General features: G+C 26.1%; 2 protein-coding genes across 4 annotated transcripts in view; both read left to right on the forward strand.

The window, feature by feature from the left end:
- Positions 1-14,069, forward strand: LOC105145986 (acyl-CoA Delta-9 desaturase-like). 2 transcript variants are annotated; one of them, XM_011055934.2, is made up of 6 exons: positions 1-511; positions 6,663-6,944; positions 7,548-7,678; positions 7,753-7,958; positions 10,926-11,111; positions 11,230-14,069. In XM_011055934.2, the coding sequence occupies exons 2-6, from the start codon at positions 6,683-6,685 to the stop codon at positions 11,504-11,506; spliced, it is 1,062 nt and encodes a 353-aa protein (XP_011054236.1). In that variant the 5' UTR covers positions 1-511; positions 6,663-6,682; the 3' UTR covers positions 11,507-14,069. The 2 variants fall into 2 exon arrangements, with proteins under 2 accessions (XP_011054236.1, XP_011054226.1); XM_011055924.2 differs by lacking the exon at positions 1-511 and adding an exon at positions 1,204-3,082.
- The window catches only part of LOC105146014 (acyl-CoA Delta-9 desaturase), a 16,088-nt gene continuing 3,830 nt past the window's right edge, over positions 12,765-25,022 (forward strand). The window contains exons 1-5 of one of the 2 annotated variants that reach the window (XM_011056008.2): positions 12,765-12,837; positions 22,750-23,056; positions 23,468-23,598; positions 23,672-23,877; positions 24,759-24,944. In XM_011056008.2, coding sequence (XP_011054310.1) covers positions 12,796-12,837; positions 22,750-23,056; positions 23,468-23,598; positions 23,672-23,877; positions 24,759-24,944 — 872 coding nt within the window. In that variant the 5' untranslated portion in view covers positions 12,765-12,795. Of the gene's footprint in view, positions 12,838-19,845; positions 20,624-22,749; positions 23,057-23,467; positions 23,599-23,671; positions 23,878-24,758; positions 24,945-25,022 lie in introns of those variants that run through there. The other variant, XM_087412920.1, reaches the window with a different exon arrangement.

A 25,022-nucleotide genomic window follows, 5' to 3' on the forward strand; every position in this document is an offset into this window, starting at 1 on the left:
TTCGTATTAGCATCCAAAAAATTGTAAAAAATAACTATAATAGTGTCGCTCTGATGTCCCTTTTTTGTTAAACATTGTTATTAATTTTATATATGTCAAACACTGCTATTAATTTTTATATAATATGCATTTTATATAATATGCAAGTACATATATGGTAGTTCAAGTAGTTTGAATTATTTAAGCAATAAAGATCTAGCTTTGACCATTATAGACATTTTAATTTTTAGTATTGATTGTGTTCTCACATATGCAGTCTAAAATAAAGATTTTTAATAAAAAATTAAAATTAATTTTATATACAACTTTTTTTGTGCATTATACAAATAATTCATGTTATTTACATACTCACTTAATTATATTTTATCAAGTCTAAAATATGCAATCGATTTTGTTAAATCACTCACTCCACTGCACAATATACTCGCGAATAAAAACCTCTTCGATGCACTGTGCACAGTCTTGTCTTCCTTTCATATCTGTACTGTCTGGTGTAGCAATTAAACGTAAAGTAAGTTTGTCGTTTAATGTTGATCAATTTACTATGAAAAATTACAAATGTCTTGCTATTATTTGATTCTAATTGATATAACACGTATTTAATATCTATACAGTGTGATAGAAATACTTTAAATATAATTACAGTGTGACGTAATTAAGTGCAAAATCGAAGTTATTGTGACAAGAAAGAGACTGATTTTATAATTTAATTTTCTTAATTCTTTGTCTTCTATAATATTTATAAAAGAAGTTCTCTGGGAAAAAATGTTTCATATATAATTATATATATTATAATATTATATATAAAATTATATATAATTATATATATAAAAAATTGACATATTTCATATACAATTATCTATATCCCTATATGTAATAATATATAAAATATAAAACTATATATATAAAACATTTTTTCCGAGTCGACAAGTATAAAATTAAAAAAATATAAAATTTTCACAAGTATGGAATAGATAAACTTAATTATTACAAATAATTATTTGCAGTGATTTTCATTAAAGATAGAAATACATTCTTGAAGAAAAATCAATGTTTATGTTCGTAAGCAATTATCATCAAAACAATAAAAAATACAAAAAAATGTTTCGAATAAAAATTTTATGATTTTGAAAGTATTTCATTATGACGTGATTAGATTTTTCAAAATTACCCTTACTTATATTTTTTTAATTGAAAAATTTTTTTAACAATTCAATATGGCTGTGGTGACTACTCAGGAATTTAAAGGACTTTAAAGTTTATTTTACGCTAAATTCAAGCATTAATATAATAATAGTTACATTCCATAAATATCTTCTTGAAAAATAATAGCTGAAAACGCTTTTCTTATGCATGATATTAATTTTATTGGTCTACTATTTGACCACGATGGCCTCTCTTTCTCTCTCTCTCTCTCTCTCTCTCTCTCTCTCTCTCTCTCTCTCTCTCTCTTTCTCTCTTTCTGTAATTTTTTGCTGTGCAAGTTAACGATAAAACAGAGAGATACTTGTAATAAATTTAATTACATAAGTAATTTTGTCTATTATACATTTTATATATGTATAGAAGAGAAGGTGATATGGCCAGTATAGGTATAATGGCCCCTTATATCTCCGCTATTAAGTAGTGAATTCTAGCGATTACTTATGGAATTATTTGCTTAGTAGCTCGTTGTTACAGCATGACGCTAATATGTCAATACATAATAGTCAGCATTTATTATACTAACATATTTTTATTTTTTACTCTCAAACATTTTGAATGTTTTTAAGATATATTTTAGCATTTAATTACGCATATTTCCCTATTCTTCTTAAACTTGAACATATTATTACACAAATATATGTATGTTTGAATGTGTTTTTTGTTATTTGACATTTTATTTTGGCTGTACAACATTTCAAATTATGCAAAGTAAAATAGTAGTATGATATTTTGCTAATGTGATCCTCTAAACATGTTGATTACTAACGCGGTCTCTTTTTCGAAGTTTTCATATCAAAATAATTATTTTGTAAATCGATTGCAGCTCTGCAATTAATCTATAGTTTATATTACATGTATCTATATTTTTAGTATTGAGCAGTCTATATGCTGAAGAAGTTATGTGTATATACATACATTTGCGTAATTTAAATATATATACTCTACTATATTTTACTTTTTTATTAATTTTGCAATTCCTGTTTTTTTTTAAACAAAATCAATTTTTTAAATCTATTTTTGTGAAAGATCATATTATCATTTTTGTTTCTCTTCGAGCAATTGCAGTGTCGCCACTTTTATAAATTGTGTCTTAAGTAATAAATATTTTGTAACTAAAAACCGATTAAATAACATTTTGACAAATTGTTAAATTTTAAATTCAAATATTGATTATTAATCAAGTTATTGTACAAAAAATAAATGTGCTATAATATTATCTTTTCCTCTAATAATCAATGTAATTGAAAATCAAAGTTTTGAATTAAATAATTTCTAATTTCGAACTTTTGCAATAATATTGAAGATTATCGTTTAGATTTGAAAATTATCGTCTAGAATAATACAGCGCAATAAAATAAATAAATGCACTAATGTATTATATTATTATATAATTTTACCAGTGCTTACTAAATTAATACGTTATATTTTTTATACACATAACATATCATTTAGCCTATTAACTTGTAAGGAGGTTTTTCTTAATCATGGAATTAAATAGATTACTTACTGATGGATACCGGAAACGAAAAATAATACAGAATTGGTATTTTTAATCACACACACTGAGAGAGTATTATATTATTAATACGTTAATGCATTCGTTCATTTCGCTGCATTGTATCACTCTAGATGATAACCTTTAAAAAACCACAATTGATAAACGGCCCCTCGATATTTAAACGAACAAACAGAACAAATATATAAAGCAACTGAGGGTAACGACGCGGTAATTAGTGCGCAATAAGATTTCCAGTAAAAAGAGTGTATTTATTTTATATTACATACTCCATATAAAAAATCAAATGCTTTATTTAAATAATTTTCAGTGATTAAGTACTATATACTAATTCTTATTTCTCATTTCCGATATCCATCGGTAAGTAATCCATTCATAAGTAATCTGTTTAATCTTTCATGATTAAAACAAGCCTCTGTACCAATTAATAAGCTAATTGATATGTTATTTGTGTGTGAAATACAAACTAATAAGTGTGAAAAATATAATTAATGAATATTTGGTGGCATTGGTAAAATTATATTACCTACTCATCGACAAAAAACCAGGAACGAGATCACATATTTGTATCGTTGTTAGTATAAATTAAAATTAAATGAAATTAAAATGAAAAAATTAAATTAAATTATAAATAATTAAATAAAACAATTTAATTAAAATAAATCAATTTAAAAGCTCGTCATTAATCCATAACTAAATTACACGGAAGCAACAAGTGATGAACTGCAATAAGAAGTTCCACATCAATTTATATAAAAGTAAATATGATAATAAATATTAAATAATAAATTTATTAAGCATGACAATATGTCATTTTTTTATTTCGTATAAACAGCAAATTTAATAAAAATATGAACAGACGACAGGGTTGCGAGAGTCTAAAGTGGGTCTAATTAGTGCGTAGATTCAATAGATTCAATACAATTTTTTAAAAATTAAATTTAATCAATTAGTTAGACATTAAGAATCTTGCAATATCCTGCTTTGTTTCGGCTTTAATATTTGAGTTCTCTTCAATGACAAAAACGTAATAAAAAGTAAAAAACTGCACGTCGTTAGATACTGTTAAACATAAAACTCTAGGTCAGTGGATAAAAATTATTGTTCAACCAGTTGAAAGACTAAATGGAAACACGTTTATCCTACATTAAAATCAAATGTTAACAAAGACAATGTTTGCAACAGTTGGTTAGAAATAAAAAATATATATAACTCACCTCATAAGTAACAGCAGTTCACACAAAATTAAAAAACGGATTCTATATAGAAAGTCAGAATAAAATTATATAAAAATGTGGAAATATACGAAAACGAGATTATAAAATTGTACATTATAAAAGATAGGTTCTTTCTACTCGAGTTTGAATAGAATAATGCGTTGACAATAAAATGTCAAACTAACAAACATGGCGGAATTGACAAAGTGTTGTTTTGCGACATGATAAACCAAAAATCACTCTTAAATTCCAGCGCAACCTTTATTTTTCTAAAAGATCTGTTCGGGTTACTTGAAATTCTTACAAATTTTTGCATTTAAAATGAGTTTATTTAAATACATATTCGGGCGTTGAAGACAGAGAAAACAAAAATACTGAGTGTAAAGAATGCAAGCAACATGAACAAATCTAAGATTTTTCTATTTATGTCAGTTGCAAAATTTAAAATGCACGGACGCTATTTGCTACTGCACATCTTCGAGAATATAACACCTTATCTAATTCCGCCATTTTTATTAGAAAGACACTTAAATATTATTAATAATTAATGAGTACGTATTATTTTTAGACCCTGTTTTCGATCTATTTTTAAATTGTGCGTCTTTTTACATGTACCATTTCCGATAACAAATAATAGATCATTTATACTAGGCGTCATCTATAATATATTAATTTATAGTGTAATCTGTAAGCACTGACCAATCATAATCGAATGAAGGAGGAATAATCGATTATGATTGGTTAATTTTAACAGATTACAGCTAGTAAATGATCCTTAGGTCACACGATCAAAAGAAACATTTTTATTAGAAAGATACTTAAATATTATTAATAATTAATGAGTACGTATTATTTTTAGATCCTATTTTCGGTCTATTTTTAAATTGTGCGTCTTTTTACATGTACCATTTCCGATAACAATCTTTTGTTAAGATATTTTTTTTTATTCAAAATCTTCACTTTCCAACAAAATTCGTGATTGTAACTTATTCTATACTCACAGTAATGACCAAAGTAGTAGAAATGTTTCTTCTAGTATTCTAAGATACCTGTTTTTAATTGTCAGTCTGCTCTATATAATCCAATAAAAAATTTTTCATGCATGAATATATATAAATATGTATTAGTTTACATATTTATATGTATTAACGCATGAAAGTTTTTTTACCGGGTTATACAGGGCAATTGGTAAATAATTAAAAACAAGAATTTTAGAACATTTATAGAGCCGCATTGGAAGAAACATTTCTATAAATTCGGTTATTACTGAGCATGAGATGAGTTACCAATTTTGTTAGAAGGTAGAAATTTTGGATAGTGAAAGATATATCAGCAAAAGATCGTTATCGGAAATGACACAAGAAAACAATACAATGATTTCAATTTAAAATTTTTTTCATGCATAAGCATATATAAATATACATAAACTTTAAACATATTTATATTTATGCATAAAAAATATTTTACCGTATTTTTATATGTAGGGCAAACTAGTAAATAGTTAAAAAAACAAGAATCTCATAACATCAAAGCCACATCAGAAGGAATATTTCTAATTCGGTCATCACTGAACATAGGATGAGTCACAATCAATTTTGTTGGGGCAAGATAGAGATTTTGAATAGTTAAAAAATAATGAATAACTCATTAGGACCGTATAATATGAATACACAATAATTAAAAAATAATTCCTACATCGATCAAAGTTGAATCTTGAGTACTTTAAATAATTTTATGTGAATTTATGTATCATTGTCTCTTAAATTGCATGCCGAATTGAAATAATGTTTAATTCATTTTAATTCATTTTAATAAGATCTTAATATTAAAAAACTAAAATAAATGTTTTTACAGTTTTTCAATACATTAAGATTTTTAAATGATGCTAATAAATCATCTAGATAATATGTACTCATCGATTATCAATAATATCTAAGTGCTTTTTCAATAACAATGTTTCCTATGATTGTGATTTATTTGTTAGTATATTTTGTAAACTCATTATTCTATTCAAATTCGAATAGAAAGGACCTATTTTTAATAATGTTCAATTTCATTATTTTGTCTCGGTTTCATTTACGTATTTCTATATTTTTATATACATATAATTTTATTCTGACTTGTGTGAAAAATGAATGTGTGCCAAATTCATTTTTTTTAAATTTTGTTGCATGAACTGCTTAAAGTAAATCTTACATATATATTTTTTTACTTTTGATCAAACCGTTACAAACATTGTCTTTGTTAACATCTGATTTTAAGACAGGTTGGACGTGATTCCATCTAGTTTCCTTCAACTAGGGCTGCGATCGGAAACATCACCTGGGTGTTCCCGCATATCAGCTTATCCTTGTTTAACATTGGGTGAACAACAAGGATAAAACAATATATGGGTGATGTTTCTGAACTAGGGCTTCAAGATTGATTCGGATTTAAAGCTATCCGGATATCCGTTTATCCAAATTACGAATAAATGTGATGCTTCAAATTTGGGTTATCCGGAGAGTCGAATTTTTTAAGATATCCGAATCTGAGATCCGAATAGTAAAAGTCGAATCCAGATCCGGTTTTCAGATTCGGTTTCGAACTCGTAGCAAACTTATAGCGAATTCGATTGGATGCATTAGTGCGGACATAAATGTATATTAAAGTCATTATATTATACACTTATTTAATCTAATTGTTATTTTTTTATAGTGTGAAGTATATTTTTGGATTTTCAGTCGAGTCATCGACATCAAAGATGACGCCAAATATTTTAAATACAGATTCAAAAATACTTATGGAGAAAGATTTACAAAATGAGGAATCTTCAATTACTACAAAGATGATAGATGCTGAAAATTACACACAAAACAGAAGCAAAAACTATACAAAAATTGAAGGCTGGTTCAAAACGGAACCGAAATGGTTTAACATTTTATATCTTGGTGTGCTTCATTTATACTTTGTATATGCCTGTTTTACTTTTGATTTTTTTGAAAATCTGATGACGACTGCTTGGTGTAAGTATTCTTTGGAAAATTCTTTCATTAATTTAATTCCTTGATATCCTAAAAAAATTATACAACAAAAGATTAAATTTAGACCACTAACGAATTAATCATTAAAATTATAATGCATGTTTATAAAAAATATTACATAAATATTAATATTAAATGTTATAACATTCATTTATTATTAATTCAATAGTAACATAAAACAAACAATAGTACATAAAACCTTTGTTTTGACCTTTGTTAGATCATCCTCGATATTAGAAAATTAATGCACTAACTCAGTTTTGAATGTAATGAGAATGACCTAATAAAAGTCGAATCGTTTATTTTTTATATTACATTGTTGAATGAATAATAAATGAATGTTATAACGTTTAGATTTGCAACAAAAATTAGCATTGACTCTTATGCTCCTTTATATATTTTGCCTTAGTTTTAAAGCCAGTTAAAGTCTTTAAGTATTCATTGTGTTATAAGTTATCATAAATTGTTAAATGTCGCAGTAAAATCGGTGCTACATGACTCTCCATAAGAAATACGGCTTAAGTTATTACGCATAATATTAAAGCTATTTTTAATGTTAATTATGTCCATGTTTTTTGTTTCAAGTATTTGTCACGTATGGATTAGGAGGAGTAGGTACCACTGCCGGTCCTCATCGTTTGTGGACTCATCAAGCTTATAAAGCAAAATGGCAGCTTAGAGTTATACTTGGTATTTGCTATGCTTCGGCTGGCATGGTAGACATTTATAATTACCATTTTATTTGTTTTATGCAAGAAAAAATTTTTTTATTACAATTAAACCCTTTCAGAACAACATTTACGAATGGGTACGAGATCATAGAGTGCACCACAAATATACAGATACCGATGCAGATCCGCATAACAGTAACCGAGGGTTCTTTTTTTCTCACGTCGGTTGGTTAATGGTGAAAAAAAATCCAGATGTAATTCGAAGAGGTCGTCAGGTGGATATGAGCGATGTATTGGCTGATCCTGTTGCTGCATTCAATATCAAGTAAATTTTTGCAAAGAATTAATTATATCAAATAGTTTCATGTTGGAAAAGACAAAAGAAAATTTGAGGAAAAAAGAATATTATGAAAAGGCTCATTTTTGCTGTGTCAGTGAAAAGTAAAATCAACATCATTTTTTATAATTGTTGAAGCAAGGAATCTGATGATGCTAATTAAAATTACGTTGGATTATAAATTATTTGACGAAAATTAAGCGTATAAGAAATTAAATTCAATGTTGTCAAAACATGATAGGTGATGTCATTCGTGCGGTATAGATGACACTATATGTATTGATGAGATAATGTGATATATTATATATGTTTCCACATGATTAAAGAAACAAATCTTTGATTAAAAAAACACGTTATGATTATTTTCAGTGCTCAACGAACATTTCGGTTTATTTCAGAAATTATTTGACTTTAAAATTTTTAATTTAGCTATATTAAATATATGTACACTGAAAGAAAAGATTGATTGCTGCGGCAAATTATATGGTAAAATATGACATAGCATTTTTAATTGACTAGCAGTCAATTTTTTGTTGCGTTAGCCGCAATGTTAATACAGGATTTTGATAGGTTAACAAAATAAAAAATTGGCTGCTGCAATTAAAATATTCTATGTTATACTTAGCCAATCTTTTTTTTCAGTGTATAATTCTTTATGTTATAATATTTCTATTTTACAGTTTAGAAGTAATTGTGATAAAAATGTAATACATTTTTTTGAACACTAATGTATTGTTAAAATATACTAAAATGTTTTTCTCATTTATTGGACTTTTTCTCAAAAATTTGATAAATATGTCGCTACGAAGATTCGTTATACGTTACATCGTTATTGTTTTGTCCAAATACTATAATGTCTAAATAAGGAGATGTGTGTGAAACGACGGTCGAATTTGATTAATATCAATAAAGCAAATTTTTAATTCCAAAGTAAAACATTATGTACATTAAGTAAAACGTTACGTGCATTAAGTAAAACGTTACATGCATTAAGTTAAACATTAATTGTAGCATTACGTACATTTTTTGTGTCCTATATATCGCAAGGTTACCTACACAGCACGAAGTGCTCGATAGGTGATTGTCGGTCGGCAGAAGAAGTTTAAAGTTAGACTGATTGTCTTGACTACAATTGACTGTCAGTCAGTCAATGCAGTCAATACAAAGTCGATTTTATGGCGACTATAAGTAAACCATTGTGAAAAGCATTTCTTGATAAAAAATTTTTTATATATGTACATAATTATATGCTAAAATCTAAAATAAGTATCATTAATTAGCATCATATTTCAATCCAGCAAATTGCAAATTACATGTATAACGTACATGTTGGTTATAATTTCTCACTCAACAACATACAATTATAACATAACACATGTGTTATAGTTATATTGTTGAGTGGGAAATTAACTTGGTGTTTGCTAGAAGAATACATACGACAAAAAAATTATGATAAAAAGAATGTTTCCTTGTGAATTCGGGAATTAATTTCATAGTACTTTAAAGCGATCTTAAACTAAACTGTATCACATCTAACGCTTCTTGATCTCTGCAATCATATAAAAACTGCTTCTTCGATGATTGACGAACACTGATTATTAATGCATGTTAGCTGCAACTAACTGTGATATAGCTTTAACACATTTGATTAATAGGTAGGTATAGGATGTAGTGATGCAGTTCGATATGAGAATCTCTGAATGTCGTTTTAGAACTTCTCGTCTTATTTGAAATAACATTTCAGAGATTATCATTTTTTTTCATCTCGACTCGTTTTGCCATGAAAAAAATTTAAAAGACATCCGTAAGTAATTTTAGCTTAAATTAAGTCTTTTAATTAAAAAAAATTTGTTTTTTACATACTCAATTACACATTTAAAATTTTTTGCAAGTGAATTTCTTATAACTATGATAACTATCATTTTGATGTTCTATATGTTTGTCGAGCTTTAAAAAATCTCATATTTATATGTAAATTCATTCTTAAAAAATATTGATTTTAATGTACAAAATCAATTAAATTCGGGATTTATGTAAAATAAAATAGCTCTTTTTAATTGGAAAGTCAATTCAACCTAAAATTAGTGACAAATTTCTTTATATTCAATGAGGATTAAGCATTTTGCTGCCCCTAAGCAACATTTAACCGCCCCTAGGTGGCTTTATTAATTTATAAATTTGATAAAAGGGAAAATGGATTGAAAAATTGATTTATATCCCCGTATTAGTTACTAAAAAACATTCAATAATCCTTAATAAGTAATATAAATATAATATATTTTTAACTGTATATTTAAAATATCTTTCTGATAAAATATGCTCAGTGTAACTCGTACAAAAATGTTAAATTAACAAATTAAAAATTTATTTCAACTGTGTGAAATTTTTCTGTCTTGAAAAATTTGTCTCCCTAGACAAGTGCCTTGCTCGCCTATGCATTAATTCGTTACTGTTCATATTACGTATGAAATGACTGTAATTATTTTTAAAAAATCGTCCTCTAACCCTGAGACTTACTTACTGTAAGCAGAGTTGATAAAAAATATATTTTAAACTTCTTCGAACTTAAAACATACATGCTTAATTGAGGTTTTTGAAACAAATTTAATAATAATATCATTTTATAGAACAAAATTTCAGAAAAATTTATTTTTTTAAATTATAGTACGATGATTTTTACGTAATTATGAACAATCAAAATAAAAATTCTTCTTTATTCAATCTACATAGCTTGTTAATAAAAAATCTTAGAAATATTTTTAAAAAACAATTTTGTAGGGAAAACTAAGCTTTTACGTTAAAGTCAAAGATTTTCGCAAGTACTTTTTAGGTTTACGACAATATATTTTTGCAGCCTTCTCAATTTTAGAAATTTTTTTGACACAGATTTTTTTACGTACGATATAAAACTGTTATGAAAATTATATATTGTAATTAATTTATACTATTTTGCAGATATTTTCCGATATTGAAATTTATGTTCGCTTTCCTGCTTCCGGTGATGTTGCCTGTGTATGCGTGGAATGAGACTTGGTATAGAGCTTTCGTGTCTCAAAATATTATTCGTTATGTTATCCTTTTAAATGCCATATGGAGTGTCAACAGTGCAGCTCATATTTGGGGTTCAAAGCCATATGATGCGTAAGTAGATAATTAATATCAATATTATTTACACATAATAAATTTGATCAGAAGACATAAAGCTTTTGCCATTTTGTATTGTCTAAGAATAATTTTATCTCGTTTATTTCAATGGCAGGCATATAAATCCGACAGAGAACCAATGGGTTAACTTGTTTTCGGGCGGTGAAGGACTGCATAATTATCATCATGTTTTTCCGTGGGACTATAAGGCTGCCGAGTTACACGGTTCCCCAACCACAACTTTTATTAACTTCTTTGCGAAAATCGGGTGGGCGTATGATCTCAAAGAACCGTCGAAGGAGCTCGTAAAAACTGTCATGAGGAAAAGGGGTGATGGAAGTCATTCTTTGTGGGAAGCTGTGCCATATCCAGCTATAAGTAAAATTGAATAATAAAAGTGACAGAGAAATTATCTCATTTTCATAATAGAGTTTTTTTCAGTTAACAAGTGGACGCACAGAAAAAAAACTAAGTTTAAGTAAATATATTTATAAATTTACAAATGGCTCACAAAATACAAATATAAAATATAAGGAACATGCAGCCACACGTAGGATGTTTTTTGCGAATGAATATATTTAAAATTTTTATGTTAACAAAAACAATTTCATAAACGTTTCGGCTCACATTTCGGTTCCCTTTTTCTTTCCATGATAGATATAAATTTTGACATGATTGAAAGTCATCAAGTCAGATATCACACAACTTTTACAAATTAAAGCATTTCCGTCTCTTGTGTCATTACTTTATTTCTCATATACATAGAAAGAAAATCTCAGTGTAGACAGCGAACAATGTAAGAATTGTTGTAACAATACAGATATAAGTATGTCTAAAATATGAATCTATAAATAAGGAAATAGTTTTTGTAACTTTTAAATGGATTTTTTACTTTCAATTAGAATCTGGAAATCTGATGTTTTACATAATGTTTCAATAAATCTTTTATTAGGAGATTAATGAAGGCAAATTATTTTTGACAACTTACACAAACATAGACTATAACGAAATATTTTTATTGTTTATTTTAATTCCTTTATTCTTATGATTACAAATTATTGATAAATTATTTATATTACATATTGAAGATATATTGACCTGAACTTAGGCGGAAACGTTTACGAAATTGTTTTTGTTAACGTAAGAATATTTTAAATAGATATATGACATTCGCAAAAAACATTCTGTGTGTGGCTGCATGCTCCTTGTATTTTATATTAAGTAAATATTATTTTGAATAGTTCCAAGTAATGTTTATTAAATGTAAACATATATTTATTTGATACAAGAACCATTAGTTTGATTTAAGTATCATATTTACTTTTATTGAGCAAATATTTACTTATTCTAATTAAATATTTACTTCAAACTATTCAAAAAAATATTTATTCAGATTTAATAAATTTTTTTTCAGTGCGCGATTAAAAAAAATCACAAATGTTAATATGATAATATAAACTTAATTTTGTTAATATGATAATATAAACTTAAGTTTTAATTTTTTATACTGTAATATTTCTTTGATCTTTCATTGTCCATCCGAAAATTCGAAGATCCAGATGAATATTCAATTTTAAATTATTTATTAGACGGTAAATGGAAGGGATCTCCCCTCTCTAAAAAATGTTGATTTAACAGGAACTTATTAGTCAAGTACGCAGTAGTTTGTCACTCGTGTTTCATGCAGCGACTGAAAGTTAAGCGTATGACATCAATTGGACAAGTAAACTTTTTATATAATTTTTTATTATTTTTAATTTTTATTTCGATATGTAAAGAATGTGAATTACATATATAACGATGCATTACAATTTTACTAATAAGGAGAGGCTATGTTCTATTCTTCACCGAATTCACTTCATTTTCATCAAAATTGCAACGATGTTTGAGATAACTACCAAGTGAACATCTGTAAAGTTATTCCCGCTAATGAACCGAGTAAAGAACATTTAAAAATATACCAAAAATCTGAAAATAGTCTAATATCTTGGAAAGTATGTATTTCTGAAAAAAAGTGTCTTAGACAAAAATGGGATGGGCAAGTCAAGGTTGACAGTGCCATCCAAAGTAAAATCAATAAAATTAGCAAGTCAACTTTTTTTTAAACTAAGTTAAGTAAAGTTAACAATCTTGAAAATTTAACTTAATTAAAATACAAATTAATCTATAATAAAATTAATTGAATTAAAAGTTAAGTTAATAAAAAAAGTAATTAAAAAGTTAAAATTAAAAGTTAAATTTGGTTCGAACGAACAATAAAAAAAAAAAGAAAAAATTTGATTATTTTACATAATTTTTCGTATTTTTCCTTTTTCACAGCTTATTAAAGAATCTGGTTATTTTTGTTTACAAATATCGATGATACAATATAAAATTACTAAATTACATACTCATTAGCCTTTGGCATTATATCTAAAGATTGACTTTAAAAAAATCAAATTAAAATTAATAGTTATCGATAAAATGTAACTAAATTAAATTAAAAGTTAAGAGTCTAAAATGTAACTAAGTTAAGTTAAAATTAATTAATTTTTTAACTTTTTAACTTAACTTTTAACTTAGCACTACCCAATCCTGAAAATCAGTAAATACATCTTATTAAACCCTATCACTTTTATCTAAGATACATTTTTCAAAAATGCATACTTTCCAAGATATTTGATTGTTTTTAGATTTTTGATATCTTTTTAAATGCTCTTTACTTGACTTCTAAAGCTTTTTAGCAGGAATAGCTTTACAGGTGCTTTCACTTGCTAGACTGCTCTAACATCGCTGCAAGTTTGATCAAAATCGGTGAAGAGCAGACCGTAGTCTAGCTCTCATTGTAAGTTATATTCGTGCGTTCTGATAAATAAGTTAGATAAAAAGCTCTTTTGCTCTTAGAAGAAATGTGATAACAACTTCCCTTCTAAATGAGCAATTTTATAATAAAATTCGTTTTTGTGCAAAAGATAATTTTTTTTATATTACCGATTTTATATTATTTTTTCCTATTTTTTTATAAATAAAAATTCCTTATTTTCATGTTATTAAATAAATATAATTATTAAATATTAACCCTCCATGTCTTAAGTTTTCACTGCTTTCTTAATTTATGTTTTCTAAAAATTTTTTAAGTTTTAAAAAATCTGAAAAAATTTTGATATATTATACTTTTTCTACACTCAAGAAAACAATTTTATAATAATATGACTCGATATGTTTTTTACTTTTTTTATATGTGTCCGAAATTGAGACAGAATCTCCAAAATTTGTTGTTGCAGTAAAAAGTATATAATTTTTTCTACCAAATTCTTTTAAATATTTCAGAGCCTAAAAAATGTTTGAAAAATAATTAGATGCTAATGGCTCGTTAACTAGGAAAGCAATGAAAAAAAATGTGACATGGACATGATTAATATTTAATAATTAAATAATAATAAATAAGACATTTTGCATTATTTTCTTTATTAAACTTAAGTTTTGAAAAAAAATATTAATAAATATACATTGCAATAAAAAATTGCAACGACATGATGTTCTTTCCATATCGTAATTTATTTTTAAGTATTATTATAGAATTAATAAAATTAATTTTTTGTAACTGCTTCAAGATTCTGTACTTGAATTCTTATTACGAGAAAAATATATCTTATGATCTTTAATCTAACATAATTATATTATTTATTAAATTTTTTGGGAGATTTTAATTTATCCATGTGATCTGAAATAATATTTTTTGCAATAAGTTACATATTTACAGTTTTTACGATAATTTATGGTTTTTAGATAAGTAGCATTATTATTAAATTATGCAATAATCAATTAACATTCCAGATAGCCAAACTCGTAGAAACAGATTTTAAGAAGAGTATGTCAATTTGTCATAGCAGAAAGGCAATAAATTTCACACATACTCTATAATATCTGCCGACGATGTCGACAAATTGCAAAAATATGATAGAGTGCCGATATATTATGTCAGTAAATTGGCAGCAGAGATCGAGCAAAATTTGCCTTTACAGCTCCTGTTCGTTTCTGTTGCTAATCTATTGATGTGAACGGGTTCTAGCGACAGAACAGAATAAAGTCACAGTTATGTTAGTCTGCTAATATTTCTGACTAAATCTGTTGTTAGTCTATCGGCATTCTTTTTAGGTTTTTTTACTGGCACAAGATAAACGTCCCACTAACTGGACCTATGTCCGGACACTTGCATAAAATTTATTATTATTAATCTCAAATGCTTTTTTTTTATTGCTGTATTATAATTGAATTGCATTTAAAGATTACAATTAAATTGTAATATTACGTTTTAAAAAGCGTATTTGAGGTTAATATTAACTTAAATAAATAAAATGTCATGTAAATGTCCAATCACTGAGACCGGGCAATATCTATGTCTAAACAGTTACATAGAATTTTATTTATTTAAACTTAATAAAAAGAAAAGCATAAAATCATAACACAAGATATTCTCTTAGTGATTTAATATATTAATTACATTAATAAATAATTTAGACGTTTCGGACACAATCTGGCCATCTTCAGTAAAATTACAAATATCCATAACAGAACTTACATAAATCAACATTAAATTCAGCGCCAATTATCATATTGCAAACTATGTAGAACAAAAAATTCAATTTTTTGCAACCACGTTTTATGATGTACTCTTACAAGAGGAAAGAATGCATTTATATATATTTATATTTTTGACCGCTGAATTTAATGTTAGATTTATGTAAATATTTAATATAATTTTGTTTTTTATTATTTGTTTTTTATTATTTGGATATTTGTCATTTTGAACACTGAAGATGACCAGAAACGTCTAAATTATTTATTAATGTAATTATATATTAAATATCACAAAGAGAATATCTTGTGCTGTGATTTTATGCTCTTCTTTTTGTTAAGTTTTGATTTATAAACCACGTTTATTATAATTATATATTTTTATTTATTTAAATTAATATTTTAATCTCAAATATTTTTTATCTTAAAGAATTTGAATTATTGTCCTTTGTCATTAAACATCTTATATTTATATTAATATTTCAGCGTACTAATTTTTTAATTGTGGTCATATTAAAAACTTTTTTCTAATATAAATTGTATTATTTACAACTTAAAAAAAAACGCTTAAACGTCCGACTATTGAGACATTTAACTTAATAGTGATATTATTTCAATTTATATAATTGTGCTATAAGTTTGATAAATCGAATTGAAACACAATCTACAAAACTGATAATTATGGCTGTGTGTTCCAAAATTTACTGCCAGCGTTTAAAATACTTTACTTTATGTATATTTTCAGCACCGACATTGAATTTTAGAACAAAGCCGTATTTGCATATTTATATATGAATATTACTGAGCACCAAAACCCACTTTGACTGAAAATGTTTTCTTCTCTATTATATTTTACTTAATATTATTATAAAATTCTTATTTTAATCTATAATATTAAAAAAAATATAATTTTGATAACAATGTAAGCATTATGTATAGCTATCGTAAAATACTGTCTCTTGTTGAAATTTGCCATTTCCGGTAAATAATTTTTCATATATAAATATATGTAAATGTTACGGGTTATGGGTCGCATGGTGGGCAATGTTCGCATTGCCCAAGTTACCAACTTGTATAATGCAGCATTTCCTGCACTAAATTCTAGACATAAAATATACTTGAATTAAATTTGAAGTATATTAAAATCAAATATAATTATATTTGGATTACCAATTTTTGGGCCTTGGTAGAATTTTCACATAAAAATCTATTTTGTGCAGGATTGGGTAATGTTAAGTTAAAAAGATAAAAGTTAAGTTAAAAAGTTACAGAGTTAATTAATTTTAACTTAGCTACATTTTAGACTCTTAACTTTTTAATTTTATTTAGTTATATTTTTTATTCGTAACAATTAATTTTTTATTTAATTCTTTGAAGTTAAATTTCAGACATAATACGCGGCAATAGCTTAAAATGAAGTGAGGGTTGCAGAAGTGAGCAAATTTACTAAGTGTTGATCAATGATAATAAATATTTTAGTGAATTTTCTCATTTTTGTAATTTTCACCTCATTTCAAATTACACCTCCAAATTTCAATCTGTCAGAAATATATTTCGATGTATCTAGTTTTTGATAGGTTGAAATTTATTATTCCTTATTATTATCGCTACTCCCTCGTATTGTGTCTGAAACTTTAGTCATACAACAGACCAGTATTCATAGTCAAATTTTATATACTAAACAGTATATATAAAACATATAAATAAAATATAGAGTATTTTTTAAATAAAGTATAATATTTGTCATTTCCGTTATTTATAAGACTAAAACTCTAGAATCATAAATGAAAAAAATAAAAAAAATGAATTTAACTTTCAACTTTTCAATTACTTTTTTTTATGAACTTAATTTTTAATTTAATTAATTTTATTATAAATTAACTTGTATTTTTACTAACAATAAGTTAAATTTTCAAGGTTATCTTTAATTTAACTTAGTAAAAAAAAAAAATTAACTTTCCCAACTTTAATTTTGTATATCTGTAATTTCAGATAATTAAGAATTTATCCGGAATTTATGATTAAATTATATCTAATTTTTATTTGAAAATACATATTAATAGTTTAAACAAAGATTTCTATTTTTAATATATTTAATCTATTTAAAGCTCCTAACTAGTCACAACAGCCATATTGAAATCGTGACGTCGAAGCGAGGAATGACATGTTAATTTATGTTGCATGCCATTTTTAAATAAAGACAATTTGAATAAAACGAAATGACGAGATTGCTTTAAAATACTTGTAAAATCGATGAAAACTGTCCTTTCTTCCCTTGATAAATAGTTATAAAGTGAGTTTATATTTGGACAGAAACACACGATCTTACAACTATTGAAACGAATAAAATATACGCTTTTACATATAAAATTCCAAAGTAACTTTAATTTTAATAGATAATTACGATTTTGATAAGTACGAGACAAGTCACATTTTCACAATTAAGCAAATAATAACGAAATAGCAACATAAATTTCGTCGTCACTTTTTTACGCCTACAAGTTCAGCCATTTATCGATGCAGCGCTGTAACACACATACAAGTACATGTCCATATAGCTGCGTTCGACAATGCAAATCTGAGACGTCGGAGTGCTCTTTTTCTACAGTGCATATATGCTATAATATAAGAACACTACCACGCCTCAAATTTGCATTATCAAACGCAACTTATGTACGTGTTCTTGCCATCGGCACGCCGAGAGTGAAACAGCGAGCTCTTTTTCACACTAGTCATCACTTACTTCAAGCGATCGAAAATGTCTTCTCGGCAATCTTGACCGCTCGGCCCACGATATCGATAAAGGACGAGGATCATTCTAACATATAAATAACATAAATTTTAATAAATTGTAGTAATAGTGTACACCTTCCATTTATCTACATAGAATAGTGTAAATCAGGTTAAAACGCAACAATTTATGAGATATTTAATTATTTACGATTTTTCATGTGCATTATATACCTCCTTCATAAACTGGAGTAGCAAGAATAGTTCAGAGTCAGTAGAAGTAGAATTTTACCGGAAAAAAATTATAAACCAGCATTTCTCTTCACGAAAATCTTCGAAAGACCATTAGAAAAGAAATGCGTATGTTGAAACTCGAGACTTGTAAAGAAAATAGGCGAAAAAAAAATCGAATAGTTGCAAAAAGCACGTTTTTTCGCTTAAAAAACGAACGATATTGATTATATGGAAAAAAATGTAGGTATTTGAAATATCTACAAAATGAGACATGGAACATTAAAATCAATCTATTAGTTAAATAAAGAAAAAAATAAAAATCATCGGAAAAGATTTTTTTTCACTCGCTTTCTGTTCATTGAGATTTAAACGTAAAGCTTCAAAATTTTTGTAAAAGAAAATCTAGCCCTGAACAAATGTAGCAAAACAAATCTAGCCCTGAACGAGCCTGAAATATTCATTAGTTTTTGCAAAAAGCTCATTTGCTCATTAAAAATCTGCCTGCAGAAAACTTAATTACTTACATCTTTGAGCAGTCGCACAGTAATTTACAGGAGTGATTTTTCTTCTTCAAGAATTGCACTATCACGTACATTTAGTAACAAAATGATTTTTTGCAGTTAAACTATTATAAAATGATTTTGAAAAGTGGGTATCTTTTTTTCGTATAAAAAAATAGAATAATTTTGCTAATATGCAGCAGTGCAGTGTATTAATTCGCTGGGTCATAATAACGGCCCGACTTATCGAAAGTAAGAAAATATAGTACTAAAAAGTTGATAAAAAATTCTGAAAAATTTTTTAGAGTTCTATGAGAAGAAAATCAATGATTTTTGTCTCATGCAGTTTTTCTGTAAAGTTGATAGTATTTAAATATTAGGTGTTGGAATTAATTCGTAGCGTTTTACAAGTGATGGGAAGTACTTTCATTAATGTATTTTTTAATGCTCATGTGAAATAAATAACATTCTTTCATTAAAAACGCTACGAATTAATTCCAACACCTAATAAAAAATAAACGTCGATAAGTCGAGCCGCTACTATGATCCAGCGAATTAATGCACTGCACTGTTGCACATTAGCAGAATTATTCTATTTTTTTATACGAAAAAAAAGATACCCACTTTTTAAAATCATTTTATAATAGTTTAACTATAAAAAATCATACAGTGTACAATCCCATTTGTTCCATAGTTAATTTGAATATATCAGTATTTCTAATCAAAAATATAATTAGAATATATCTGGAAATTCAAATGATTTTGGAATATATTCGCTTTTACAGACAACAGTTACAGTTTGGCCAAATGTGAATTTCAAGGTATACGCAGGTAGCAAGCTACGTCATTTTGACATTAGTTTGCTACTAGGGTTAATTTATATAGCTATCCACTGCACAAAACCACATTTGACCAAATATGTGTCAACTCTTATTGGAACTTATTTGGGATTTAGTGCAGGATTGTCAACTTGCGGACTTGCGTAGTATATAGTATAAACATAAGTAAACATATATTAACAGTCATAAAAATTTATTATAATATTTTATCATTCGTGTTATTTTATTATTAGATTATGAATGTGGACAACATAATCAATTTTTAATGATGAAAAACAAGAAATCTTAACATTAACAGTTATGACAATAACAGAAAAAATAATCTTTAGCATTATATGTAATACTTTTTGCCGATTATATTTCAATCATAGCAATTATCATATAGTGTTGCGATTATAGCAATGTCGATCTTTTATCTGATAAATATACCTGTTTATAAAATATATCTGTTTTAAAATGCGTAATTCTTTTGCATATATTTACTTTAAATTATCGTTTTTAGTGCAAGAGATATAACGTAAAGGCATTTTTTTTATTGTGCAAATGCTATTTATGCAGTTGAACCATTTATAAAACGTACTAGTACCTCAGTCTGTCATACAGCGTTGCAAGCATCGTATGTCACCGAAGATATCAAATAGCACGTACAGTAAGTAATGCAGAAATACGAATTAATCCATTCCTTTTCGGATTTGGAAATATCGGATTTTTGAATTAATGCAAGAGACTCAATTAGCAATTCAGAAAAGAATATATATTATAAAGAAAGATAATAAAAAAGTACTAATAAAAAATGCCAAATGTATAATAAACATCCATGAGTGTATACAAGTTTATATAAAAATAGTAATCAATTTTAAAAGATAGAAAAAAATAAAGTTATGATTTGACACTAACTTTTAAATTTATAGAAATATATCATCGTTCTGTTTTGTTTTGTCTATAAAACTTTAAAAAAATATAACTTGATTACAAGTGTATAAGCATTGTATAATTGTATGCTGGTTCTTATGAGACTCGTCAAATCCTTAATTCATTTAAGATATTTAATAAATAGTGATATACAACGAATTTAAAAAAAAAATAAAAAACATTATTAAAGAAGTAAGAAAAATTTTTTAAACTTTTTTTTAAATTAATTGTTTAAAAAAAAAAATTTTAAATTATTTTATAATATTGTATTTATCAAATCTGTTAATAAGATGTTATATAATTGTTATTAATATAGCTATACTAATATAGCTATATTAGTATAGCTATATTATTACTAATATATCCATTATTATCAAATTATAGAATAGCTATACTAATATATTCGTTATTATCAAATTATAGAATATACGATATACTATTAATTAATAGTACTTGATATATTTTTTCGTATCTTTCTTTATATACATATAATTATTATAAATTATTTTTTATATACATATAGTTCTTTATATACGTACAATTATAAAAAATTCTATTAATGTAACTGCCTTTTATGATTATGTGATATCGTTATATATGTAATTAGAAAATAATTTTACAAGTTTATTTTTAGATTCAAATATTTTCCCAGTATAAATAATATAAACATATATGCTAGATAAATATTTGACAAAAGTATTAATATTTGACTCTTTTCCTTTTAAAATAAAATTCTACTTACGAACAATATTTTACAATTAGCTATTTCTATAACAATAATTGTTCAACCGGTAATTGCTTTATAGATAATTGCTAAAATAATTAATTCTTCGAGGTTATCAGTTATACTATAAGTAAGGACAAATCATCATTTGTGCAGTTTGAAGAGGTAGAATATATAGATATTTAAAAATAGATATTAAAAAATTACAAATAGAATGTATACTTAAAAAATTAAAAATATTGAAGTATACAATTTATTTTTGATACTGCGTTCTACTAAACATTACAGTATGCTATTCTTTATCTTGTATGAACGACAAATTTAATTTTTAATTATTTATATCAAAAAAGAATAATTTCGAAGATGATATATTTAAAAAAAACAATAAAAAGGATTAAATAAATAGAGTGACACGAATCGCTTACCCAATAATTATCTTCCTATTATTAAAAGTATATCCTTTCCGACACAACCAATACTTTAACACTTAGTTACCATCAACCTTCACATTTTCTTTTTAACGATGGTAAAATACAGACAACTAAATATTTTAATATCAGAATGATCTTTCCATCATACAAATTAAGTTAATTGTTACATAAAAAAGTGATGTATGTTTTTCGACAATTATACAGGTACAAATACATAATTTAAGTTAAGATTATTTAATTAATTTGCATATATTATAGTTATTTATTAATCGTGTATATTAGGAATTGGAATTGACAAGCAATTTAATAATTTGATGCTACCATCAAGTATCATATTATAAAGATGTTAATATGTTGAAACTGTTAATAAATTTATTGCGAAAAATATTACTTCGGCCGGAAGTCGAACCCGGATCTCTTGTTTTCCGTGCGAGTGTTCTAAGCTTTTAGACTACCGAGACCTTAGTAATATTCTTCGCAATAATTAGCATATAAAGAAACAACGTCTCTTTAGATGACGTAAATAAACATTATTATATATTATTATCAAATAAACATTATTATATATTATTATCAAATCGATGTTTTAACACAACGTTTTTCATATTGACATCCAGTGCAAGCTTATGTGCTCCTTATTAATTATATTATTTTAATTATTGATTTGAAAAAAAATGACAATTATTTGTTATAATTATTTGTTAATAGCGTGAAGCAGATTTTTTGAATTTTCAATCGGATAATTCAAAAACAAAAATGGTGCCAAATATTTTAAGTACAGATTCAAAAACACTCACGGAGAAAGATTTACAAAATGAGGAATCTTCGATTACTACAAAGACGATAGATGAAAATAACGAGCAAAACAGAAGCGAGAATTATACAAGAAGTGAAGGCAAGTTCAAGTGGGAGCTGAAATGGATGAACATCCTGTATATTAGTTTTCTCCACTTATGCTTCGTATATGCCTGTTTTACTTTTAACTTTTTCGAAAATCTGATGACGACTGCTTGGAGTAAGTATTCTTTGGAAAATTCTTTTAATAATTTGATTCCTTGATATTATAAAAAAACTACATAATAAAAAAAAGCAAAATTTATATTATCAACGAATTAATCATTAAAATTGTAATGCATGTTTATAAAAAATGCCACAGTCGTTTTTCTGACAGCAGATTTAAAGACAATTGATTAGATTGACTCACGCGATTGGAGAGAGCACGCAATAGAAGCTTAACAATAAACCAGCAAACTACTGTTAAAAATTTCTCATTTCTATTATACCATATTGATCATAAATCATCTTGAATTGTCAAATTAGTAAAATCCATGCTATTTACATGGTGCTCTTGAGAAATACGGATTATTATTCACAATTTTAAAGCATTTCTAGTGTTCTTATTGCGTTCGACCTTTTTTGTTTCAAGTATATGGCATGATAATAATAGGAGGCTTTGGCGTCACCGGCGGTGTTCATCGTTTTTGGACCCATCGATCTTATAAAGCAAAATGGCAGCTTAGAATTATACTTGCCGTCTGCTTTGCTGCTGCTAACATGGTAAATAAACGTTTATAATTACCGTTTTATACGTTGCAAGACGGAAGAATTTTTCTTTACAATTTTCTTTTAGAATAACATATTCGAATGGGTGCGAGATCATCGGGTGCATCACAAATATACTGATACGGATGCGGATCCGCATAACAGTAACCGAGGATTCTTTTTTTCCCATGTGGGTTGGTTGATGATGAAGAAACATCCGGATGTGATCCGAAAGGGTTATGAGATCGACATGAGCGATGTATTGGCTGATCCTATTGCTGTATTTGCTATCAAGTAAATTTGTGCAGGAAATTATATAAGTTATACGAAATAGTTTTATATTGAAAAAGACAAAAGAACATAAGAAGAAAGAAAGATATTACGAAAATGTTTTTGCCGTGTCCTCGGAAAATGTGTATTTATAATTATGATAATTTTATGTAATTTTACATAATTTTATGTTAACCTTCTCAACTTTCCCAAACATAGGACATTTATGAAATTATATAACCAAATCTTGTACAAAATTTGTAATTTGCATTTATAGGAGTATATTTTCAAAAATAGGTGTAGAAATTCTAATATCTTTTAAAATATTGACAACTTTTGTGCTAGATTTTGTCATATATTTTCATAAATGTTGTTTTATAAGAATTTGATTCATTTTGAAAGCATATATTTAGTATTCCGATATTTTTTGCAGCCTCTCATGGTGAAAATTTTTCTCATAATTTTTATACAAATTGGAACATTTTTCAGAAATACTAAGAAAGTTTACATTTTCTCTCAGAATTTTTCACAAATGAATTCTAAAATATTCTGAAATTTCTCATCCCATAATTAAAAAAAAATATTTTTTAATTTTTTAAATTTTATAACATTTCATCAGAAATTATACTTACAAAAAATTTTAGAAATCTCTTACAATATTTCATAATTAACATACATGGAAATTCTGAGAAAAGATGTAGATTTTTTGAGAAGTGTTTCAATTCGTATAAAAAATGTAAGAAAGTTATAAAATTATATAGAAATTATGAAAAATTATATAATATGAAAAATTATATGAGAAATTTTCACCAGAATCTTTTAGAAAATTATTTATATAAATTTTTTTACGTAAGATGTAAAACTGTGATAAATACACACCGTAATTAATTAATGCTATTTTTCAGATATTCTATGATATTAAAATTTATATTCGCTTTCCTGCTTCCGGTGATGTTGCCTGTGTATGCATGGAATGAGACTTGGTATAGAGCTTTCGTGTCACAGATTTTTATTCGTTCTATTTTGACTTTAAATTTCACATGGAGCGTCAACAGTGTGGCTCATATCTGGGGCTCAAGACCATTTGATGCGTAAGCAAATAATTAATATCAAAATTATTATATTCACATATAATCAATTTGATCCAAAAAAATCTTTTATCATTTTGT

Source organism: Acromyrmex echinatior, chromosome 14 (assembly GCF_024713525.1).
Source record: "Acromyrmex echinatior isolate Ae372 chromosome 14, ASM2471352v2, whole genome shotgun sequence".
NCBI classification, from domain to species: Eukaryota; Metazoa; Arthropoda; class Insecta; order Hymenoptera; family Formicidae; genus Acromyrmex; species Acromyrmex echinatior.